The sequence below is a fragment of the Anopheles coluzzii genome, chromosome 2 (assembly GCF_943734685.1).
Source record: "Anopheles coluzzii chromosome 2, AcolN3, whole genome shotgun sequence".
Classification (NCBI taxonomy): domain Eukaryota; kingdom Metazoa; phylum Arthropoda; class Insecta; order Diptera; family Culicidae; genus Anopheles; species Anopheles coluzzii.
Window position 1 is genome coordinate 53,187,625 of NC_064670.1, and position 23,972 is coordinate 53,211,596.

The 23,972-nt window shown below is 44.0% G+C and overlaps 1 protein-coding gene across 6 annotated transcripts in view; it reads left to right on the forward strand.

Annotated features, from left to right (window-relative positions):
- LOC120953519 (filamin-A) overlaps positions 1-23,972 on the forward strand; it is a 54,340-nt gene that overhangs the window by 14,110 nt on the left and 16,258 nt on the right. For 3 of the 6 annotated variants that reach the window (XM_040373527.2, XM_040373530.2, XM_040373529.2), the window contains 10 exons: positions 3,753-4,239; positions 4,728-4,742; positions 5,554-7,095; positions 7,190-7,428; positions 7,499-8,065; positions 8,299-9,431; positions 9,543-9,676; positions 9,766-9,898; positions 20,413-20,592; positions 20,662-20,887. In XM_040373527.2, the coding sequence (XP_040229461.2) occupies positions 3,753-4,239; positions 4,728-4,742; positions 5,554-7,095; positions 7,190-7,428; positions 7,499-8,065; positions 8,299-9,431; positions 9,543-9,676; positions 9,766-9,898; positions 20,413-20,592; positions 20,662-20,887 (4,656 nt within the window). The remainder of the gene's footprint in view (positions 1-3,752; positions 4,240-4,727; positions 4,743-5,553; positions 7,096-7,189; positions 7,429-7,498; positions 8,066-8,298; positions 9,432-9,542; positions 9,677-9,765; positions 9,899-20,412; positions 20,593-20,661; positions 20,888-23,972) is intronic. The other 3 variants (XM_049607426.1, XM_049607427.1, XM_049607428.1) reach the window with 3 other exon arrangements.

Sequence of the window (23,972 nt, forward strand, 5' to 3'; positions counted from 1 at the left end):
GTCCGATGAAGGATGAGGGGTTTTCGGTGTGAGCCTCTGAATAACATTCACTGAATAACTCTTTTAAGCTTCCCTCTTGTGATGATTTCACATCCGTTAGCTCTAGCAGCTCTAACTGACTGTTCTGCTGGTGTGGGAATGTCTTATCAAATTTATTCACGATGTATTCTATTGCCCCGACAAAATAGAGCGTAATATGCATTTTGTCATTTCCCAGCCCAAAGAATAACATTCTTTTGTTGAACTTTTATTTTAACTGACGTCTTTTCTAGACTTTAGTGGATTGATTTGCGGTTCCGTGGTAAAGGTGTTCAATGCACGGTTCATGAGAAACATGTCTTCACCATATGGGTTGTAAAATTAACTATTTTGTTATCGGTTGATCTATGGATAAAAAGATCCAATTTGGCTTCGGCAGCCCATAGGGTGCAAACAAGCAGTGCAATTAATGTTTCAATTTTTCGATAATTTAATTATAATGTAATGTTTTGATAAAGAATTTAAAATATTGAAACTCGCCGTTCTAAAAACGCACACAAATGTAACTCGTTCAGAGGCTTCTCCACCCCAAACCGAGTCCATCTCGATCACTTTCCCTTTCGATCGCACCAACCACAACGACCACGGTGTGTTGGAGTAGGCTTACTGTGCGATTACGATTGTTTATGGGGCTATGTGGCTTCAAATGGGCCAGAGTGTAAGTATGCAAGTAAAAACAGACGGACTGTGGTAGCCCCATGATCATGTTGCTGGATACGCACATACGCATAATAACCAGTGCATGGCAAGCGGAACGTATTGTGGGTAGTTTTAGTTTTTTGTTTTTTACATTGCATTATTCGCCCTTCTTCTGTTGCTACTGACAACGTCCAGTTTGTCTACCAGTGGCCATAGCAGGCACAAGAAACAACCCTGACTTGATGACTCAAATGCTAAATATAGGCAAAGCAAGCTTCCAAGGAAATTCGGTGCCTTTTATGCTCTCTGCCTCTGTGTCCATCCGCGTGCGTGTATTCGTGTGCCCAGTGTGCTTCTACATCACGTGCCCTCGTAGGCTGATTCCAGTTTGCTCCCTTCCACCGCGTCCGTAAACACCCCATAAGAGGAGTTGGGCTTTTTTTTGCTGGGGAGCCTCTCGCCAACAGCCACATTACCCATGATTGCATTCGGCAGAACGGCGATACAGAAGAGTAAGCCAAACCGCTCAGGCTGTCTGTGGAATTCGCGATGAAGTTTGCAGCTGCCGATACGAGAGGATGATGTGTGCGTTTATGCACGTACGAGTAGACTGTTTTAAGTTTAGCGATTGCCATTGCCAGCCGGCCCAGCATCGACTGCAAGAGTAGGCGCCGTTTTGAGCGCCCGTTTTGTGAATCTAGTAATAGGGAAAAAACGGAATAGGGAAAAAATATATGCGATATGCAATATATAGGAATTACACCGTCATGTAGCCCAGACAACAGAGTTGGGGAAGTATGGGTGGGTTCGACACTGTGGGTAAGATCGACATCTTGCTGTTTTAGTATTTATAGAACATTTTGAAGAAAAACAATTAGCACATATTATATATATTAACTGTTTCGTATATTTGAGTCACATTTCCCTTATCAGAAATCTGTCAATTGTCCAAAAACAGCAAAATAAACATATGGTGTTTCTTGCCGATGTAAATTTTTACTTCTAGGACTTAAGGAATTGTGGCGTTTTTTTTCAACAAAATTATAGTTTTCGTGTTAATAGTATTGTTTTATAAACACTATTGATTAGTTCTGTATCAAAGTGCGTAATTTTTATATTAAACTATATAGTACAAAATGTCACTAAAACTTGTGTGGCCAATGGGGGTAAAATCGACACACTTTGTAGTAGTGCAATGCTTATTTGTAGCATGTTAACTTCTTTTTTAAATCGTATAGGCACTTTATATTTTCTACAGATGTCCCGTAATTATGTACGGCGGTAATGATCATGCTGAGCAAATACTCAATGAAAAATACCTTAAAAGATTTAAAACTCGCGATGTCAACAAACCAAGGAGTTTATAATTTTGGAATTTAGCTATCATTCTCTCATAGAACGTTTGTCACACTCGGATTCAAAATATGTACTTACTATATGGTTTAGGCTTATTAAAATTAATATTGTTATGGCTTCGACCGTATGTTAGGCTTACTTTAGGCCGGTTTAGGCTTAACTGAAGAAAAAATAGTCGGTATGGAATCACATTGACCGATGTTCGACTTTTGGCTTTCGAGTTGCCAGATAAAAATATAATTGAATACCCTATCGACTTTATTAAAAAAAGAAGATTGCTGGAAGATACTGGCTACAAGGTTTTTTTTAAAGGTATCTTAACCATTCATTCCGTAAACCAGATGCTATCTCCGCAGCTTCTACTATATGGAGTCTGATCCCATGCTATTTGTAACGATTTTTTTGTTCTTGCTTGAAGTTGAAATGAAGTTATTTCTTTCGCATATTTCAATACTGTTTTGTGTTAATTTTTCTAAAAATTGGTACGAAATACTTTTGATGTTCAAAATGAAAAACCACTGGCCATCTGAGTTTGTTATTTTAAAAGTTATGACCAATGGTGTTAGTCTCTATCAAAACTGCAGTCTTGATGCAACAAAAACACACTTTTTATTTTATCAAAATGTTATAAAAATTAATCCAAGAACCGTAGTTTCTCGTATGGTGGTACATAATGAATCAAAAAAGCTTTTTCAATGACTACTAGTAAGTTTACATTGGCAAAAGTATTGCAATCAGGGGAAAACCTCAAGGTGTCGAAACTACCCCCAGTTCCCCTACATGCTGAAAAGATAAGTTTGCAAAATAATCATTCAGCCACTTTCCCAAACTCGATCGAAGAAGAATGATAGTTGCCGTTGCCTAAATACAACGGTTACTTTAATTTATTCCATGAGTATCCTGCTCAGTTATACGTACAATATGGCAAAATGTCCAAAAAACATCCAAGTAATCCACCATTTTATGTCATGTTGATAATCGTAACGATCGTTCCCGTATTCGATCGAGTTTGAGAAAGTTGCTGATCATAAAAATCATTCTTTAGTATCATTATGAGTAAACCTTCATCCTTTTAACAACTGAAATCTACAGTGGCTCACTAAATTTAAGGTACAGGTGTATATGATCTGTACTATAAGATAACTTTTACAGTCCGTAAATTAGTTTATCCCAAAACCTTGTCCCTTTTGCGACAGTTGTGTTGGCATTACCTTTGTTAATTGATTAGTGATTCAATCAATTAAAATAAGACGTTTAAGCATGTTGAAGCCATTTTTTAGGCCAAGTATAATGTTGGAATAAAATAGGATGTTAAATGGTTTGACTGGCTGACTTAAACCTGAAAGGTGACACATTTGTAGATGTAATCATATATTGTATCTTATAGAGGTTGTTCTATTGTATGACTTCAAATTCTGGGGTTTTTGTAAATTTTATCTTAAATATAACATACAAAGTATGATAACATTACATTTTCAATCAAATGGTTATCAATACAAGATTATCTATCAAATGGTATCAACATCAATTAGAAAACCATCAATTAGATTAGAATACCATCTATCATTTAGAATAGAGTGTACCATTATTCACTGTATGCTTTCGACTCACAACATAGTATAAAAAAGTATATAAATGATTTATCATTGACTGCTTTCTAATGTATAAAAAATAAATTTTATAATTTCGTTTATACTTTCCATTCATGCTCCTTGCAGATTCTTCCGACATTGTAGACTGTAAGCTGAAGCTTATTATGGGTCTGATTTGGACGTTGATTTTGCACTATTCCATCTCGTTGCCGATGTGGGAGGGCGACGAGAATGGCGACAATCTGGCCAACGGCAACGGGGCCTCGCCGAAGCAACGGCTGATGAACTGGATACACCGGCTGGTGCCGGATCTCCCCATCAACAACTTCACCTCGGACTGGACCAACGGTAAAGCGGTCGGAGCTTTGGTGGATGCCGTTGCCCCTGGTCTCTGCCCGGACTGGCCAATGTGGGACCCGAAGGACGCGGTACAGAATGCGGCCGAAGCCATGGGTTTGGCAGATGACTGGTTGAACGTTCGCCAGCTGATACGACCGGAGGAGATGGTGAATCCCAATATTGACGAACAGTCCATGATGACCTATTTGTCCCAGTATCCGAACGCGAAGTTGAAGCCAGGAGCTCCGCTACGTCCCCGCACTAACCATAGCAGGTGAGTCGCGCTAAAGTAACAATGCCAAATCAGGTAAAGATCGACTGAAAAGGATCTGAACCAAGGGTGAGGGATCCAAATAGTTGATCACCCTAGAACAACTATCGTAGATATCATGTTGCTCTCGCATCCGTCCCACCCTTTGCTCATTTGGAATGGATTTTGGATAACTACTACCGTGATTAGTTGCATCTTTGTACTTCCCATTATTTCATCTTCATTTCCATTTTTTACGTAAATTGGTAGCCGTAGATTTATTAATACAATCCCACACCATCAATCAAACACTTGCCGATACACACACACACACACATTCTTCCACCTTAAATGCACAACCAGTTCGTTCGATTGCGGTTCTACGATCACAGCTGTGTGGTATCTATCTTTCTGTATCTTTTCTTCTTTTCTTTTTTTTCTTTTTACCCTTCTTTTGCTCGACATTGACCTTACAATTTCGATGTATGCACACTTACCCTTTTACATTGCAGTGTTCCACCGCCGCGGTAAGTTGCTGCTGCAAAGGAAATGTACCAACTAGCGACTAGCGATTATAATTTATTGATTTCAAGCAATGTTACCATTTGTTTTACGCTGCCCGTTTACCCACGTTGCTATAGATTCTTATGTATACTGTCGCGTCTGCTCACGATCTGCTCTCTCGGAACTCACGATTTTGGACAACAGTAACGATTAAATTATGGAAAAAGCAAATTTGTTCCCTTCAAAAGACGACCAAAACGCACACCTGCAACATAGCGCCTGAATTAACCCATCAGATAGTGTGCTAATGTTGTGTTTTGTTATTTCTATAACGGTTGATTTTCTTGCTGAATAGCTGCCATACATTTAAACAATAATATTTCTACATGCTTTAGTGTTTCTAGGTCTTAGATGGCCTCTTTTAGAACTCTCTTTGCTTGAATGGGAAACGTGGAAGAAACACGACTTAACGTGAATAGGAAAAGTTTTGGAAAAGAGTTTGGAATTGGAAGTCAGAAATTCAAAAGAAAATGCATCAAAAAAGCAACGAAAGTTGTCTACATTTACATGGTTTTCTTCTTTGTTTCTCCTTTACTGGCTATATGTGTGATCCTTTACGTGCTGGCTATTTGTGTGAATATGTTTTGCGTGAATGTGTGATGTTCCTGTAAATAGTTAAAGCTTTAATAGCAAACTGATTTACCTCATGACTTGTGTGCAACCGGCATCCTCAAAGTGATTGGATAAAAATTAAAAAAAAGTAATTTTAGCCGTCATATCATACCACCTTACTTATTTGCGTTTCGTGCGTTCCCTTTATCATCCGTCCAACAGGGTGCGCGCGTATGGGCCAGGAATCGAACCGACCGGTCCGACAGTTGGAGCTCCAGCTAACTTTACCGTCGAAACGTTCTCCGCTGGAAAGGGCAACGTCGATGTAGCTGTACACAATCCCAACGGTAACCCGGAAAAGGTGGACTGCCGCTTTAACAACGATAAAAACCTGACCTACTCCGTTTCGTACATTCCGAAACTGGAGGGACCGCACAAGGTGTACGTAAAGTTCAACGGCCGCGATATCCCCAAGAGCCCCTACGAGGTGCAGGTAGAAAGCCAAGCCGGTGATGCATCCAAGGTGACGGCGACTGGTCCGGGCCTGCTTCCGGATGGCGTTGTAGTCGGCAAGCAAACGTACTTCGACATCACAACGAAGGACGCCGGCAAGGGTACACCCGAGGTGATCATTCTCGATCCAGCGAACCACAAGACATCGGTAGCAGCCAAGCTGCGCCAGGTCGGCACGGACCAATGGCGATGCGAGTACACGGCCAAGCAGGTGGGACTACACTCAGTGAACGTGTTCTTCTGCGGCCAACAGATCCGGGGAAGTCCTTACGGGGTACGCGTCGCCCCTGTGTGTGATCCGCGAAAGGTCCGTGCAAGCGGACGGGGTCTACAGCCCGTCGGTGTGCGGGTAAACGACGACGATGTCACGTTCCGCATCTTTACCGAGGGCGCTGGCGAAGGCATCCCAGAGGTAAAGATATTTGGCCCGGGAGGGGTGGTACCGGAGCACAGCATTCGCAAGCTCGATGCTACCACGTACGAGGCACAATACATTCCACTGAAGGAGGGTCGCTACAAGATCCTGGTACTGTACGGTAGCCAGGAAATCCCAAAGTCCCCGTTCGAGGTGACGGTGGGGCCACAGAAACACACCTCAATTGTGGCGTACGGCCCAGGGCTGAAGTCCGGCATGGTCGGTCAGCCGGCCTGTTTTGTTGTTGAGACGAATGGGGAAACTGGCAACCTGGGATTCAGCATTGCCGGACCCTCGCAGGCCGAAATCGAGTGTCACGACAATGGGGACGGGTCAGCACTAGTCAAATATCATCCGACCGCGCCTGGCGAGTACGCCGTGCACATACTTTGCGATAACGAGGACATTCCCAAGAGCCCTCACATCGCCCAGGTGCTCCCGAAGGCGGACGATTTCCATCCGGAGCTGGTGAAGGTGAGCGGCCCGGGTGTGGAGAAGAATGGAGGCGTGATCGTGGGTAAACCAACGGAATTCACCGTGGACGCGACGCGAGCCGGTTCGGCACCGCTGGAGGTGAAAATTAACGACGTTTTCTCCAACACCATTGCGCACAAGATCGCCCAAACTGAGAGCGGTATGAAGAAGATCACCTACACCGCCCCCTCGGCCGAACCGGTCACGGTAGAGGTGAACTACGGTGGCGTTGCCGTGCCCCAGTCACCCTTCCGTGTGAACGTTTCCACTCCACTGGACGCGTCGAAGGTGCAGTTCTTCGGGCCTTGGTTGGAGCCCGGCGTCAAGCCGAACGCGGCCACTCACTTCAACGTGGATGCCAGGTAACGGAAGTCACACTCACGGTACGAGCGAGGGGTCTAAGCATTAACTTTTATGTCTCTCTTTTTATGTTGTTGCGCTGATTGAATTCGAAAGGGCTGCCGGTAATGGACTGCTGGAGGTGAATCTGGTGCACGAGGAATCGAAGCAGAAAGTACCGGTACGCATCATCGACAACAACGATAATACGTACGCGGTGGAGGTAATTCCACCGCTACACGGCACCTACTCGACCAACCTGCTGTACGGCGGGCTGAAGGTACCGATGTCACCGAAAGTCACCGTCGCACCACCGGTCGATGTGTCAAAGATAAAGGTGGATGGGCTGGAGCCAAGTAAGTATTGTCCAGTGGGGTTTCGCACTCATGTTCACATGAGCATTTCCATCTCGATTCGATCTGTTAGCTGCACCGCTGAACAGCCTGCAACAGTTCCGCGTCATCACAAATGGCATCGGGAAGGCAGATCTGGCCGTCACTATCACAAGCCCTTCGGGGAATCGGGTGAAAGCGCACGTCATACCGACTGCGGAAGGTTTTCTGGTGAACTTTACCCCGACCCAGCTGGGCGAATACCTGCTAAGTGTGAGTTTCGGTGGCACTCCTATTACTCCGCAACCGTTCCGATTGCAATGCCTGGTGGGGTCCGATTCGCGCAAGGTTCAAGCTAGCGGGCCAGGGCTGGTGCGGGGAATCATTAACCGGCCGGCCGAGTTCATGATTGACACGCGCGGTGCTGGCCAGGGTGGGCTGGGCGTAACGGTCGAAGGTCCCTGCGAAGCGGCAATCAACTGCCGCGATAACGGCGATGGAACGTGCAACGTGGCCTATCTGCCGACGGAGATCGGCGACTACACGATAAACATCACGTTCAACGATGACCATATCGCCGGTTCGCCATACCAGGCTATCATTGTGCCGGAACCGAACCTCAACAAGATACGCGTCTCTGGAATGGGCATACAGCCACACGGTATTGTGTGCATGTAGTGGGTTTTCTGTGTTTTGCTGGCTTTTTTTTTATTCAGCTAATCCCGAATCGCATCATTAGGACGAAATTCGTTTTGCTCCCTTTGCATCACAAGTTGTTTTGATTTCTTTAGCTTAATTTGTTGCATTTTTGTTCGCATGTTTTGCAGTGTTTTGTAGCGTACACTTAGTTGATACTACGCATGTACTAAATAAGCTATAAATGCATACTTTTAGGTGTGGTGATGAACGCTCCCACGGATTTCCTCGTCGATATGAGCAAGGTTGGCAATGACGTAGACAGGTCCAAGCTTTCGTGCAACATCTTCGACCCGAGGGGTAACGAAATACCCAGCAAGCTGGTGCCAAGTGATTCCGCCGATGACGTGTTCCGCATCATGTACACACCTTTCGAGGCCGGGCGGCACACGATCGATCTGCTGTATGATAACGTGCCCGTGCCAGGATCACCGTTCGTTGTGAATGTAAAATCTGGATGCGATCCGAGCCGATGCCGCGCGTACGGCCCAGGCCTGGAAAGTGCAATGACCGATAAGATGGCCACATTTACGGTCGAAACACGTGGTGCCGGTGCTGGCGGCCTATCGCTAGCGATCGAAGGGCCATCCGAGGCCAAAATGAGCTGTACCGACAATCGGGACGGCTCCTGCGACGTGGAGTACATGCCCACCGAACCGGGCGAGTACGACGTTACGATTCGCTATGCAGACAAGCACATCCCCGGGTCACCATTCAGAGTTGTCGTCAACGAATCGACGCGCCCGGAGAAGGTAAAAGTGTACGGACCGGGCATAGAGCATGGCCAGGTATACGACGGACTGCCGGCACAGTTCTTTATCGATTGTAGTGGAGCCGGTCCGGGCAAGATCGCGGTAAAGCTGAGCTCATCGGAAGGCAAACCGATCGCAACGCAAGTGCAGGATAAGGGCGATGGTGTGTACGGTGTCACGTACGTTCCACCCAAGGAGGGTTCCGTAATCACGGCGAACGTTTGCTTTGCGGACCAGGACGTCAGCTGCAGTCCGTTCGTAATGACCGTTGCTCCAGCGCCGAACGACGTCCCGGTGAAGGTGTATGGTGATGCGACGACAAAAAAAGCCCTGCCCGCATCTTTACCGGCCAAGTTCCAGATCGATGCGCCGAAAACCAAAGCCAAAGAGGACATCAACGTCAGTATCAAGGGCCCGGACGGGAAACCTCTGGTACCGAAAATGGAACAGGAAGCGGACGGAACCTACGGTGTTTCGTTCGTGCCGGATGAATGCGGCCCATACAATGTCAGTATTAAGTGCGGTGGAAAGGACGTACTTGGTTCGCCCTTCTTATTGCAAGCCATCCCTACTGGAGAGGTGAGTTGGTGTGTTGCAAAAGGCAGCCCATTTCGTCAGCAAACATAAAAAAAAAAACATTTGTTAGAACAATTTGAGCACTAAACGTATGATTCATGTTTATTTACGCAGGCTGACAAGTGCAAAATGGTTCAAGCCGTCCCAGTCAACCAAGAGTACGGGAAGAAGAACCACTTTGCCGTTGATGCCCGGGAAGCAGGAACTGGTGCAGTGACGTGCAAAATTGTTTCTCACTCTGAGGCGAGGTTAGTATAGCTTGTGTTAAGAAAAGAAGGAAAAACGAACAACAATAGCAATGTTTGCGACCTTCACATCCATTGCTTTCTGTCGACAGTGACGTGGACATTGATATTATCGAGAAAGACGGGTTCTTCGATATTTTCTATGTGCTCAAGGACCCTGGAGACTACGATCTGGATATCAAGTTTGGCGGTCAAAACATCCCGAACGGAACGTTCACTATCAAGGTATATTAACCCATTCTTTATTTACTATATTCCTTTTTCTCATATCCCTGCGTCTCTTTGTTCAAGGCATCTGCCGTAGTCACAACGTTTAAAGTGATTGCCAGTCACATTGTTTGAAACGTGACTAACTGGATTAGAATGAGCGATTTGTTGTTTATTTTTGAGTGATGTTTAGTCGTGTGATTGTTATTATTCTTCGATCTGGTTTTTTCATCTCTCAAGCAGGGTGAAATCAATAATGCAATTGCTGTTGATGCTGCTTTTGAGATCTCTTTTGTTTAGGTAAGAGGATCGTCTATCTGACAACATTACCTCACAGCAGCCGTTCACGTGTGGTTTTGAAATCATTTTTTCGTGGTTATTTATGAAACAGAAAAGTGTGCAGAGTGTGCAGGATAAGGGAATCATATGCTTTGTTTTTTCATGATATGCTCATGAACAACCTTTGTTGTGGGAGCTTTACTTGCGGCTCGTTATGAGAACACAGTATTCTTTGTGTGTTGAAGGTATCCAATCAAAAACAAGCGTATGGCTGTCATATGAATTTAACATCATGTATAAACAAAACAATATATATATCTTCCGGATTAATGGAACCTCTTAATACACAAAAATACGATAACTCGTTCGGCTGTTTGTTACATTGTGGAACAAGCGGTGGTAATAAATAAACAAAATTCAAAAACTAAACTTAAGCGAGACACATGATGCAAACACTTACACACTTTTGCTTATTGTTGACAGAGTTTGTGCTACAGATCGTCTACACTTGTTCAAAACTGAACTGGAAAGAAATCATTCATTACGGCATAATGCCTAGCTTTTGCTTGCCAATGCCACCGCTGCCATTTAACGAGTTGCATGCAGTTTTGGAACGCTTTTCAAATTGACTTCTAAACAAAAAACGAATTGCCAATGCTTTTTCACAAACCTTTCTCATTCGTGAGGTAGTAACGCATGTGCAAATGAAACATTCCGTTTCCTAGCTATTTATCATTCCATCTCACATGAGACGAAACGAATCATCTGTAGTTTTGAGCGAATCTTCTTCCCTTTCGTAAAATTTCGCTTTCTCCCAGCACAACACTGCCACTGCGATTACCAACGCCATGTGACACTCGCTTTCGTCAACCATCACACGCTACTCACCGTTCATCCTTTTCCCCGATCCTTTGCGTCGCAATACTAACAATTTGTCCCACCGTTGGCTGGCCCTTCCGTCGGCTCGGTCGGTCGGTGATTCGCGTGCGTCAAGAAGAAATATCTTCTGAATGGAAATAAATCATGAAATGTATAATTTTTTATACATACACACCTCCACATCATCATCATGCGCCACCCACTCTCGAGCACTCTGCTCCGTTGCACGGGAAGCACCAGTTGGTGTGCCATTCTTCTACAAATTCGCTCCGCTCCATCCACATCAGCATGTTAGCATGATTCCCTAAATACGGAGGGTCAAAAATAGCATTTCTCTCGCGTGGAAATTTTGCCCATCTCTTGCAACCTGTAAGCAGCCGACATGCCGTACCGTGGTAGATGACCGACAAGTGGCAAGTGTCTCTTTTCATTCATGTTGCATCTGCTTGGGAGCGAAGATTATCAGGCATGTGAATAAGTTGTAAATGAATAATTTTCTATTCTAATACCACTATACGCACCATTCAAATGTACATTTCTTCTTCAAGAAGCACACACAGCTAACTCACACTTATTCATACAATAGATAATGTCAAACGCTGAACTGGCAACGTGATGTGTTTGTTTGTTTATTTACTCTTCTGTCCAAACCGTGTGAGGGTTGCAATTTATTCAGCCTGTCCAACCAAACGGAAAAGTTCAACTTAAATCCATCTAAATGGTTTCTCTCATGGTAAAAATGAAGTTGATACACCCTCACACACTCACACACACAATCCCGCATTATGAAGTGGCGATCAACAGTTCACCATCCTATACTGGCTGATTGGTTCACACTCGAACGCACGCACCTTTGCACGAACGCTTTTCTGTTTCATAAATGACTTCGAACTCTCCCTGCTCAACCACGCGTGTGCCATTATGTTGCTGCCCTAACGCTGCCCGAATGAAGCTGCACAGAATATAATGTTTTGGCTAATCATGTACGAATGCTGCAACGCTAACCGCTAAGCATTCTCTAGTTGCAAGCGGCTTAAGCAAACATGCGCCGCCGTGTTATTCTAGAAAGAAACATGATCAGCGCCGATCGTTTGATTTGATCTTCTGTGTTTACTTGTGCAAGTTGTTTGCATCCCTTCGGGTAAGCGTCACGGGCAGGTAGGTGTTTCTCTGTTTTTGATTGAGAAAATTTATTGGGAAGCTAAATTTACGCATTATTCACCATTATATTGGTCTAACCTAAAAAAACAGACAAAAACTCTTCGATGAAAGTAGATTACAAGTTAGTGTAACTATTATTAGTTGAATTTTAGTTTTAAAAAATGACAATATCGTAATTAAATCGGCCATACTACCCAGCCTCTACGAAAGTTCCTTAATAGCTCGTTCAAAGTGCTTAAAACTAGCTCAGAAGGTTATAATGTAACCAATTCGTGCGTAAAGAAAAAATGAGCTGATAAATTGATGTGAGAGCTGTCAGTACAAAAGCCGTAAATCTTTAAGGCAGTTATTTTAATGCATTCATTGGACCTGCTGTCGACGAAACGACATGCTCTTAAAGTGAACAATTAACCTGACAATATGAGTTTACCAAGGGTCTTCCTTTGCGGTGAAAGGACCCTCGCATGTTGTACAACATAATTTGAGGCAAAAGTTAATGATTACTTCCCAGATGGTCAAGTGGAGGTGGTGCCTCTCGGTTTGGTGCATACAGTGAGAGCGATCGTAACGCCACACTGTGTACATATCACTCAAATATTGCGACAATTAGTGCAGAGTGCCTGTTTGTCGGTGGCGTACTGCCACCAGACGGGAACGAAAATGCGCCAACTATGCTTCGCCTCGCGTAATTAATGTGCTGGCTGGGCGTACACTTCCTAGAGAGGATGGTACGCAAAATAGTATATGGAACGCTTTCAGTTAAGATGTCGGTGTGTCAAAAGCAACAGTTCTTGAGCATCATTCGTAGTGGTTGGATGTTTTATAGATACACGCTTACCACTCGCCTTCTACTTAGGGTAGAAATTTGTCGCCAGCTCTAATCTCCCATTTTGTCCACATCAGTTTACCAAGAGATCTGAGCGATAATGTGAATCGTTCTGTTCAAGACTATAGACAAACACTTACATTTTAACTATTAGTACACCTCTTCGGCTTTGTTTGATTGTTTGATCACTACATTTCTATATCATTTTTCTGATTTTTCTGAGCGCTGTTTGATTGTGAGCGCTGAATTTGTAGTTATAGTTTCATTGATTTATTTATTTTTTATTCATTCATGCATTTATTTATTTATTTATTTATTTATTTATTTATTTGTTTATTTATTTATTTATTTATTTATTTGCGTGCATTCAATTAGGTTTGATTATTTGATCACAAAATTTTTATGGCATTTTTCTGTGTTTGAATATGAGATATGACTTTGTGGTTATAGTTTTTACTGTTTATATATTTATTATATATTTAGTTATTTATTTATAAAAACCGTATTCTCATAAATTTTGACACAACATTATTAACAAAACGTGTAACTAAATACCATAAAATAAGAAAAAGTGGACATCCTAAACCAAAATAGTAAATGACAAATTCTCATATCTTATCATTTCTCTCGTTATATATAGCAAGCAATAAAAGCGGGAGACATTTTTTTTGCACGATTTTTTTTTATTCAGGAGGAATTTTGCACGAATATATTATATCTAAATATACCAAAAGTAACCGATTATGCGAGCCAACCTCGCATAAAGAGATACAAAAAACTGCGTTTTAGATACATTTTTAATACGATCAACGATGTTGTAATGAAAAGAAAGGTGGAAAAACTCGAAGAGCAAAAGAGATTTTTTTTTATATGTGCCACTCGCTCAAAAGGTAGAAATTTTAATGTGACGAACAAGTCACTGGAACGAATTTGACTCATTATGCGAAGGTCCACTGTATTGGTCGTAAAGTTACACACAACAAATTAGATTGTGGGAGCTATGGCGGCAGTTGAATTCCGGATAAGATGTGTTGTTTCTTGGGGCATATAAGTTGATCGATGAAAACAACTCCAGAGAGTCAATTTTGGCAGATCGGAGTCAATGATCAGATTCAGCAGAATGGAAATGAAAGCTCTTTCCAGGTATAACCCCAACAAGAAGCATGATCCATTACGATCGAGCAATGGAAGATGTAGTAGTATTTCTACTATCCTCTTGAAGTTGCTTGATTACCACAAAACACATCGAATAAACTAATTTTCTTTCATATGCTGCCAACTGATTTCGTACGCTTTGAAATATCGTAAAATAGCACTGGAAACAGAACAAATTTATTTTGTATCCTCCCTTTCCACACATTAAAAAAAAACCATGCGCCTCCATCGACAAATGCAACCGTTACGGTCGACAAAAATCAACAACTGTTTATTGATTTTACTTGTATGCGCAGAAAGCCTGACAAAACAATGTTGAATTGTGAATGCACAGATCGTTTTATAGTTGCTACTCGATCATGCACAAACCACATACGTGTTTATTTTAGCAGTAGCAAAAGCAGTGGAATTGCATCATTTGCACCAACCTACGTATTATTGCAGTTTCACCATCGGGTTCGGCCTGTACTATTTTTTTTTTGTATAAAATGTGTTGCTTAATGCATTGATAAGCACCAAAAAGTACGCTTTTATAATTCATACAATTGTTGAACAAAATCATGCATTGCTGCTTGCTCCTACAAATTCACTCTTTGGCAAAATTACAGTTTATCCGTAAAAGACTACATGGTATTAGTTCCTTTCGAGCTTCCCTTGAATATTCAGCTCAAGGTCTCGCATACCAACAACATCGTTTTGCACATTTTGATTGGATTTTGTGTCTCCCCTTACAATCTTACAATTGGATGACCTAGTAATGTAGGTGACCAACCACGCAAAACACACATATCCGCACACATACCGATTGCAATCATACGTTTTTCCCGAGTGTCTGCTCAAAATGATGCCGTCGGCCAACACTATGCTAGAGTATTGCCAGTGAGATCTTTCAACTAAGTGCCTTAGATGTACGGCAAAAAATACAGCTCGATATCCATCTTAATGAATTTGTGTCACCATAAAGCAGACTCCTACACACTTACACAACCACACGGTATACATGTCCACTATCCCGTGACGATCTCCAATTGCCTGATCGGTACGGGGCACGCGCTCTCCGGCGGTGGTAGACATATGTCTCGTATGCGGGGGTTTTATACGATGGGCGTTAAGAGTACGGTTTGTGGTGGTTGGCAGGGAAAACGCGTGGAAAAGGTGTCCGTCCCTCTGCTGAGCCGGAACCCGAACGAATCCGAACCATCCGAAGTGTGCACCAAACGCGAACGATCGTGTGCGTCGGGCTTCGGGCGAGGTGTTTATTTTTCCACCCTCCGAATGGTCACGATCGCTGCGACCGGTCGGGGCAACTATTTCGACCGCATGTATATTTCCCCGCCAGCGGCAGCCCGAAAAGAGATTTTGCCTTGGCCCATCGAACTCCCTCAACCCCTCCTGCCAAACAATAGCGATCTACATCGTCCAGCAGAGCAAGAGCGGCTTGTTGTTGTTGGCGAAGATACGCCGCTGCGATCAAGAGCTAAAACATCGCCCGCACTTCTGTTTGGACGTTTCAGAGGAAAAGTCACACAGCCAGTTTGTGGTTAGCAAAGTAGTAGCGCGTTAGTTCTTATCGTTAATTACAACGTGTTTGTGCTTGTGTCTGTGTGTATTGAAGTACATTGGTGTGCTCTAAGAAGTCGCGGTACGTGCGAAAATAATCCCAGATATTAGGTGAAAGGTGAATAGTTTTCCCCCAATCAGGTGATCGTGCGATTAATTATTTAAACCGAACATTAGTCTTACGTGGTGCATTTAGCTTCTTTAATCAGAGGATTTATTGTACGTTACATAAACATTCAAAACGTAATATTTGTCCAAACTTTTGCTTTATTTTAATGGCGTAATGGTGTTTTTTTTGCAAAGGCGATAAAATATTTCAACATATTACGACGACCTGCCCAGCCGAGCGGGAAGATACTTGTACGATGACTAAAAACAAACATTCCTTCTGGTTCGCATCGTGTTTGCGTGCAGCCAAAAGTCCACCGAATAAAATACATAGCAGCTGTTGTTAGTCTCTCGACTCTGGTGACCGGTTTGTGCTACCTAAGCGTGGCCGGCCCTTCCAGCAAGTGAGTGGAGTGAACGTGAACATCATCACGGTCCAATTTAGCCGGTCGCGGTCACGTTAAGAGTCTGGCTCTGGCTTAAGATGGCGATGAAAAACGAACCGTTGCGAATGGACATTTCTTTTCCGCTCAAACGAGCCGAATGGATTGAAATATTTTCAGGGACCGTAAAACCGCACTGTTCTTACGAAATGTTTACGCCTTGACATGTCAAGAAACTTGTAGCAGTAGGTAGGGAGCAGCAGGACAAGCGGTATTTTGGATTCGAATGGAATTCTAGATTATTCCAAACCATGACGAATCGTTCAAGTTTGTCTTTCATGATGTAAACGCAATTGTAACATAGTATTGGTTTTTTTAAATCATTTTTGCACGAAAGGAATGTAGTAGTGTAAAATTTCTTAAGTTGAACATTGATAAAAGCAGAACAAATATGTATGATATTCTTCGTAAATATAGGACCACCTTGACTTTGAACGTAATCTGAATGTTTAAGACGGTGGTTGGCCGATATGTGATTTGATTTTGAGCGTAATTTTCTTAGTCACCGCAGAACGTAGTCATAAATAATTGTTGCAGGTTTGATATTTCCTTATTGTAGCTTGATAATACCGCTAATATCTCAACACGGTTTAGCAACATTCAAGCAGGTTCACATCCATACGGATTCAGTTTTATATACACACTCTAGACATGTTTAAGCCGGTCTCGTGGTACAGTCGTCAACTCGTACGACTTAACAACATGCCCGTCATGGGTTCATGCTCCGAATGGACCGTGCTCCCATATGTAGGACTGACTAGACTGCTATAGGGGGGTTATCCAAAAAGTCACTGAAACCCAACCCCACAAGTGGTACAGGCAGGCCTTGACCGACAACGGTTGTTGAGCTAAAAGAAGAATAAGAAGAAGACATGTGCCACAAGCTGGAAACTAGGCATTAAGCTGAACTAGGTGCAACCTATGAAATCTGAAGAAATCTAATAATTAAATTACTTTTTTCTGTAATATCAAGAACAACAAATAAAAGACGTATGTAATGGTCTGCTAGACTTACGTATCAGATCGATATGCCAAAGCATTGCTTCCATACTATACAAAGCTTCATATGTTTCAATCTACCCTTTCGCTTGATACTTCTTCATGCTTATCCTATACGTTTCATTTAACGTGGCCAATATGCTGCGCCAAGGATAATGCCCTGAAAGCGAAATCTTCAACAGTCGATTAGACTCACAAATCCACAATGAGGAATGACTGAAAAAGTTGTCGGCAATTTGTTGTGCGCTTTCACCACCGTTACAATGTTCTCTGCTGCTTCTGCAGTCTTCGTCAATATAAACCCAAACCCACCGGTGTATTACGAAACGATGCAGCATGTCTAATCCGGCTCTACGAATAATTAATCGCAAGTCGGCACGGTATGCTTGCTTAATTGCTTGTGTTTCGCTTTGCAACACTCCCCCTGGGCGCCCCGCTTTACCAATTGTCCCATTCTTTGCCTGTCAACCGTCGAACGGCGTAAATGAGCTATCGCTGAACCGGTGCCATTTTGTTGCTCATTCTGTTGCCCGCTGCAAGTCCGGCCGATGAAAAAAGATTGCTGAATGAAAAATAAGAACACTCATGCTGCCGGTGTGTTGCTGCTTCTGCTGCTAGACTGTCGACGGTAGAGCACAGTGTATCTTTACGGGGAATACTAGTATATTCTACCGTAGAGCGCAGCTGCAGGGAATTGTGATCGGACCGTCAGCGTTGATTATATCCTCACGCCACGCTCACACACAGGTGGCACCATTTGGTTGCGGCCAGCACATTTTGCGCATTTTGCCTGGGTGTCAATGGGCGAAGAAAATTCTGGCATGCCGATCATATGTCCTTGCAAACTGTTCGCGAGCTCGTGAAGGTATCTCAAGCATGATGTTTACGGAATGATAACTGGCTGCTGGTTGATTGAATGCGCTTGGACTTTGTTGTTTAGATGATTCGTCGTTTTCATTAATTCATATTTTCGACAGCAGGGCCAACAAACGAAGTTCGCTCGGATTGTGTCTTAATTGTAGTTTTATTTCTGGCCCCAACAATATTGAAACTGATATTTTGATCGGTTCTAACATCACAAGAAAAACATCAATCTTTACGGATTTCGTTGCATTACGAAACTTAAGCAAAGACAAAACAACCTCCCTTAAACTAATATCAAGTATCGCGGTTTCATCGAGGAAAAATCGTCTAGCTGCGTCTTGTGAAACCGACCCTGCTACATTCAAAAGGACTCTTCCCTCACCTCGCATCGCTTCGCGTGGAGGCGTTTGGAAGCAAATGACATTAATTTTATATGCCACAGTAGCGTGCGCCTTGCGCCAGTTCGTTAGTGCCGGCTGTAAGGGGTCATGCGTGAAAAGATTTAGAATGCGACTCTTGACACGACGTCGACGTCCGAATACAAACTTGTGTTGCCGGAGAAAAATAGAACTTTGAGCTAAATATATAAAATACGTTCCATTCTCGCATCGTAAGAATGAATATAATGATCATTTCGAGACCGTAAAGCGGTTTCGCTTGACAAACGAATCAGAGGAAAGTTTCACGAGTGTTTATCAACTTGCTGATTGATGTGAGTAGGTGCATTCGACTTACAAAATGTGGCGTCAACAGCGCATACTGTCACTTGAAATCAAGAATATCCGATTGTGATTTGTGTTCAAGGGCTATTACTTTTGCTTGCTTCCTGCTTCTTATTGAAAATAAAGCTTTCTTTTTGTGGAAATCATTTTCATTTTGTAGCAAAAGTAGAATAGCTTAAGGACGAACATGAGATTAAACGATGTATGTATTGGTCGTCTGTTACAGAAGCCTCAACGCAATTATTGTTGATTTGTTTTTCATTGCTGCTTTCATTAGAGCAATCTCCAGGGTTGTATGTATGATTTAAAATATAGAAAAATATTATTAGACAACATTGTTCAATCTAATATAAGTGTTCGAAAAAACGCGATAAGATAATTAAAATAGTCCACGATGATCTCTAATCCCACGGTCATGGAAATAGCTGTGTGACCTTGACCTAGTTCTATTCAGGACAGCATGGACAGGTGTCATAGATCAAGAAGTGCCAAAGTTTTACGAAACACCACCAAAATGGAGCCAATTAAATTAATTGCATTGTTCGTACAGCTTCCAAGCCAGAGCCTCTCACTACATACAATTAGTGACGCACAATTTAATCCCTGCAGCCGCAAATGTGCAGCGTTTCCCAAATACACTGCAGCTTGCCTACCTTTAGGCGCTTTTCTCTAGTACGACCACGCTACTACCAGCAGCTTCTCATTTGCAACATTCCGCTTTCCATCGCTTTCTACTTGTTGTTTGTGTGTAAGACAGCAATGCCGCAAAGCGTGGGTGAGCTCCGTCTTTTAATCTTTTTTGATGAGAAAAATTCGTTGCCCGTTATTCATCGTTTCCAAGGGTTCTTAAATTAGCCCAGCGGCCCGAGCTAACAGGCAAGCGATCGGGGACATCTGTGCAGGTCCGTAACAAGCTGGTAACGTGCGCGAGCATAGCGACTAGCGTCGTGCACTTTTCTCCATCGCACAACGACGCGGAGCGGAGAATATCCCGCGAACCGACTGACCCCGGTGTGACACCTGTCTCCGATACGTCTTATTAATATGTGCCGAGTATGCGCGCCCGGCAGCCGAACGTGTCTACGTACGGGCACGCAAACAGGCGACACAGCACCCGCAGCGTTGCCTTTGAAATCGCTTTTCGTTGTTAATCGTGCTGTTCAACAGCGCGTTATTTCAAAGCTAATCCATCCGAACCGGACCGGGTGGGGTTACAGGTTTTTAGAGACACCCAACCGGCGGGGAGGGAGAATCCAACGGAAACGGGAGGACTCCGTTGTGGGCGACGTGCCAAAGCGCTCCGTGCTGAGTTCACCGGGGCTCGCGTGTCTTCGACGACGCAGTGGTCGTGGAACTAGCGTACTAAAATATAGAACGACAGATGCTATGCATTCCCCTGGACCGTGTCCCTTTTTATATCTGGGAACTATGTCAATGCGTAGTGCGACACATGAGACACTGCGCGAGAATGTGTCCCTTCCCGTTCAACGCAATTCTTGCTGTATTGTCATTTCCGTTTCTTTGCTTCATTTGCAGGCTGTTGACAACGTAGAAGAGGAGCAGGTGACCAAAAGTGCTACCAGCTCCAGCAAAACTACTTCATCAGCTATCTCCGAAAACCATAGCTATCAGCACCAGGAGTCCTACATCGAGCAGGTCTCTTCGGTGTCCAAATCTAAACAGTACATCCAGCAAACCGCTAGTGAAGAATTCCTTGTAAGTTCGAAGCATCCGATGTACGCCTTACCGTTCGATCGCTAATTGTGTGTCTTGTCCTTTCGACAGGTCCGCGAACGTCTCGTCAACGGCAAACACGACAGCGTTTCAACGCTCAACAGTGTGCAGCAGTTGTCCGCATCCACCACCACCACTTCCAACAGCAGCGCAACAAACGGTAACGGAACAACCGAGCACGATAACCACTTGAACGGGACAACACAGTCGTCGAGCCGCTTCCACGTCTTCAAACTCGACCGCCTAAACACTCCCCAGACCGGTGGCACAGTAACAGGTAGGTGATAATGGAGCTGCTCTCAAACACTGAAGATAATCTTTCACCTCATATTACCTCTCGTGCCGGTTGTACAATGAAGCCAACGATCCATTGGCTTGTTTGTCAACTATTACGATTTCATCGATGTCTGCCCATCAGCGGCATTTATTTACAATCCCGTCAATACAAGCTATGAGACAAGTTAACGCCACGTCAATCAAAGCACGACGCTTTGGTTTCGTTTCCATGATGGCGGTAGCATGTCATCCTTCGGACGGTCGGGTGACACATTGTAAACCGCCACTTAATGATGCTGCGATACACGCTTGGCACACACATCATTCCTGTCGATCATTCATCTAACTGCCCGAAACCGGGAAGTGGAACAGTACCCCGAGCACGAACGTTGTAGTGCATGGGCGCAGTATGCGCACTGTCTCGCGTAACGTGCGATCAACCGAGCACAGATGGTGCCGATCAAGCGAGCACGTGCCTCGGGTCGCCTACTAGGACGGTGTGACACGATCCAACCACCGGACGGAAAGTGACCATCTTGCGCACATTGAGTAACGATGAGAATTTAAGGAATGTAAATGGTTTCCTTCGTTAAGCACGGACGGGTGAAACAGAAGTCACTCACTCTCTCTAGGGTGGGAGGGTTAGATTGGATGCTTACTTCTCTCGCTTGTGATGAGTTAGCGAAAGATTTATGCAGTCTTTGATTGACGTGTGGTAGGTTGGTTCCAATGTTCAACGGTAGCTCTAACTTTAATTGCTTTGTTTTACCGTATCAGACGACCCCGAGATGCGATTCATTTCTTACTAATTGCACGAATGCAATGAATGTGATTTTAATTGTGTTGTGGTATTTTACCCATTACGTACCATATGTTCTATGTTTCGTACAAGCTTAAGCACCCGATATACTGTACACGCTATAGGAGCGAGATAACTTCTGCTCTCGTTCGTTATTTATCGTATCATGCGAGTTGAAACAACGCGTCCCAATAAACAACGAAGCCTGCCAACATACTAATGGGAACACTCATCAAAATCCATGTGGTGTTGCCAACGTGTGGCGCGTTCCGGTAGAAACCGCTCCGGAAACAAACATGTCACATTCCATTACTCAGACCATCCGGGGTCCGACGGCTGCAGATTGGGGACGAACGAAAAAAATGTCCACCCACGACGCTGCGCATCTTTATGATTGTTCGCTTCTTTACGTAAACAACACGAGCAAAGGAACATCAATTCGCATAACTGTCGCCATTTGTCGTTGCACCCGTTGCTGGTGGTTTGGTTGGACCGACCGGCGCTTGTTCGGGCCTTGTGGAGTGGATGATATACGCCGACGGATCAGGAAACGGTTGAACAGTCATCTTTGGCGCTACGGTACTATCGTTGCGGTGGGGAGGATCAACAGACGCAACGCAACGGCTACCGATCCGCTAGGAGTACAATTTTGTATTTTTCGTTTATTTTCTCCCTCTCTTTCTTTCTTTCGTCCTTTCTCTCTCTCTCTCTCTCTCTTTATCTCTCTCGAAATGACATTTGCTTCTATTGGAGCGCTTACGTAATGGCACGTCGTTTCTCTTACCTTTTTTTATCGTGTCCTGGCCCGATCAAGGCAAAGCGGAAGAACACACAAAATAATCCCTTACCTTGTTCTGTTGGGATTGCAGTAGGCTATGCGAACACTGGTCTAGTAGACGCGGTTCACGCGTAAGGTTGCCACCGGACACAGATGGCGCGTCTGCTCATATATTTAACAACGGTCGGTGGATCGTTCGTTGCCCACATAATACGGCCGATAAAGATGATTTCTGTCTTCGCGCTACACATCCGCTCCAGCGAATTTTTGGCTTGTTTTCGTTCGCCGATTATTTATCTAACTGGCCAACTGGCCTCACGTTCCGGTCATCATGCTACATCAAAGATTTTAATCTAGTATTAAAAAGAAAAGTCGGACATTCGGAAAATTATACCGTGGTAGTCGTATAGTGGCTAGCCTAGCCGCCGGGTTTAGGATGGATTCTTTTATCGTGCCAGTTGGATCATCGTTTCCGTTCGGTTCTGACTTACCATTGATGCGGCAGAATGCTTGCTTATTTGCTCTCGATCTCGGTCGCAAAAAAAGATAAAGCGCGCATACACACCGGGTGTTCGATGGCGTTGCGCTGGGGGGTTAGGCAAACATTCATCCTGGCGATCTGGCCAACGGCTGAAAGTTATTTTAAACGCGTTCGGGCCGTACACTTGCATGCCTGACTGCAGAAGATGATCTTGCGTATGCCATATCATTTATCACGTCTACCTTTATCACAAAAGCCACAGTCCACGCAAAATGATTGACGTAGTTAAATAGTTGAATGTTTGATGAACAAAATTTAGCTAGTACAAGCAATATTAGGTTAACATTATATTGCCTTTAAACACGTTTACGTACTAAATGTACACGTAAAACTGGTTGAGGTTTGTAGATTCAAAAAACTGCACCTTGAATCGCGTTCAGTGTGTTGGAATTCCTTTTCCACTAATTCCGGCATGTCAGCCAAAATAAGGTCTTTCGTCTGTTTTCCTCCCTAAGAAACATCCGTAACACGTCCCACTACATCCAAAGATGAGCGAATATAACGAATGAAAGTATCATTCAATCGGCAACTCATCAGGAATCTGTTGCAACATCTTCTGAAGGCGACATCAGCCGTTCTACCATCAGGCGGAAAAGGATTGACACGACACGAGCAGGAGGCAACCCCATAGAGGCAGGCAACGGAAGCGTGAATCGGGGATTTATCACGAGTTGGGGACAAACCGTCGCACGGAACGGTCGAGATCACCTCGATGCCGGCGGCGATCGGTGATATAAATATCCGCTCCGGATACAGTCCAGCAACGTTTCGGTGGACGTTACGTTGCCCCGGGGGCTATAAAAGTTTTCGTCTGCAGCTGCCGCGAAAAGAGTTAGCACTGCTTTCTGCTCTGGTCGGCACCCGCAAACGACGCGCGCTGGTCGCTGGTCGGCAGCATATCAACGCGGCATCATCACTTGGGCCGCTTTGGGCACAATACACTCCTTCCCCACCCCAACACCCACCCA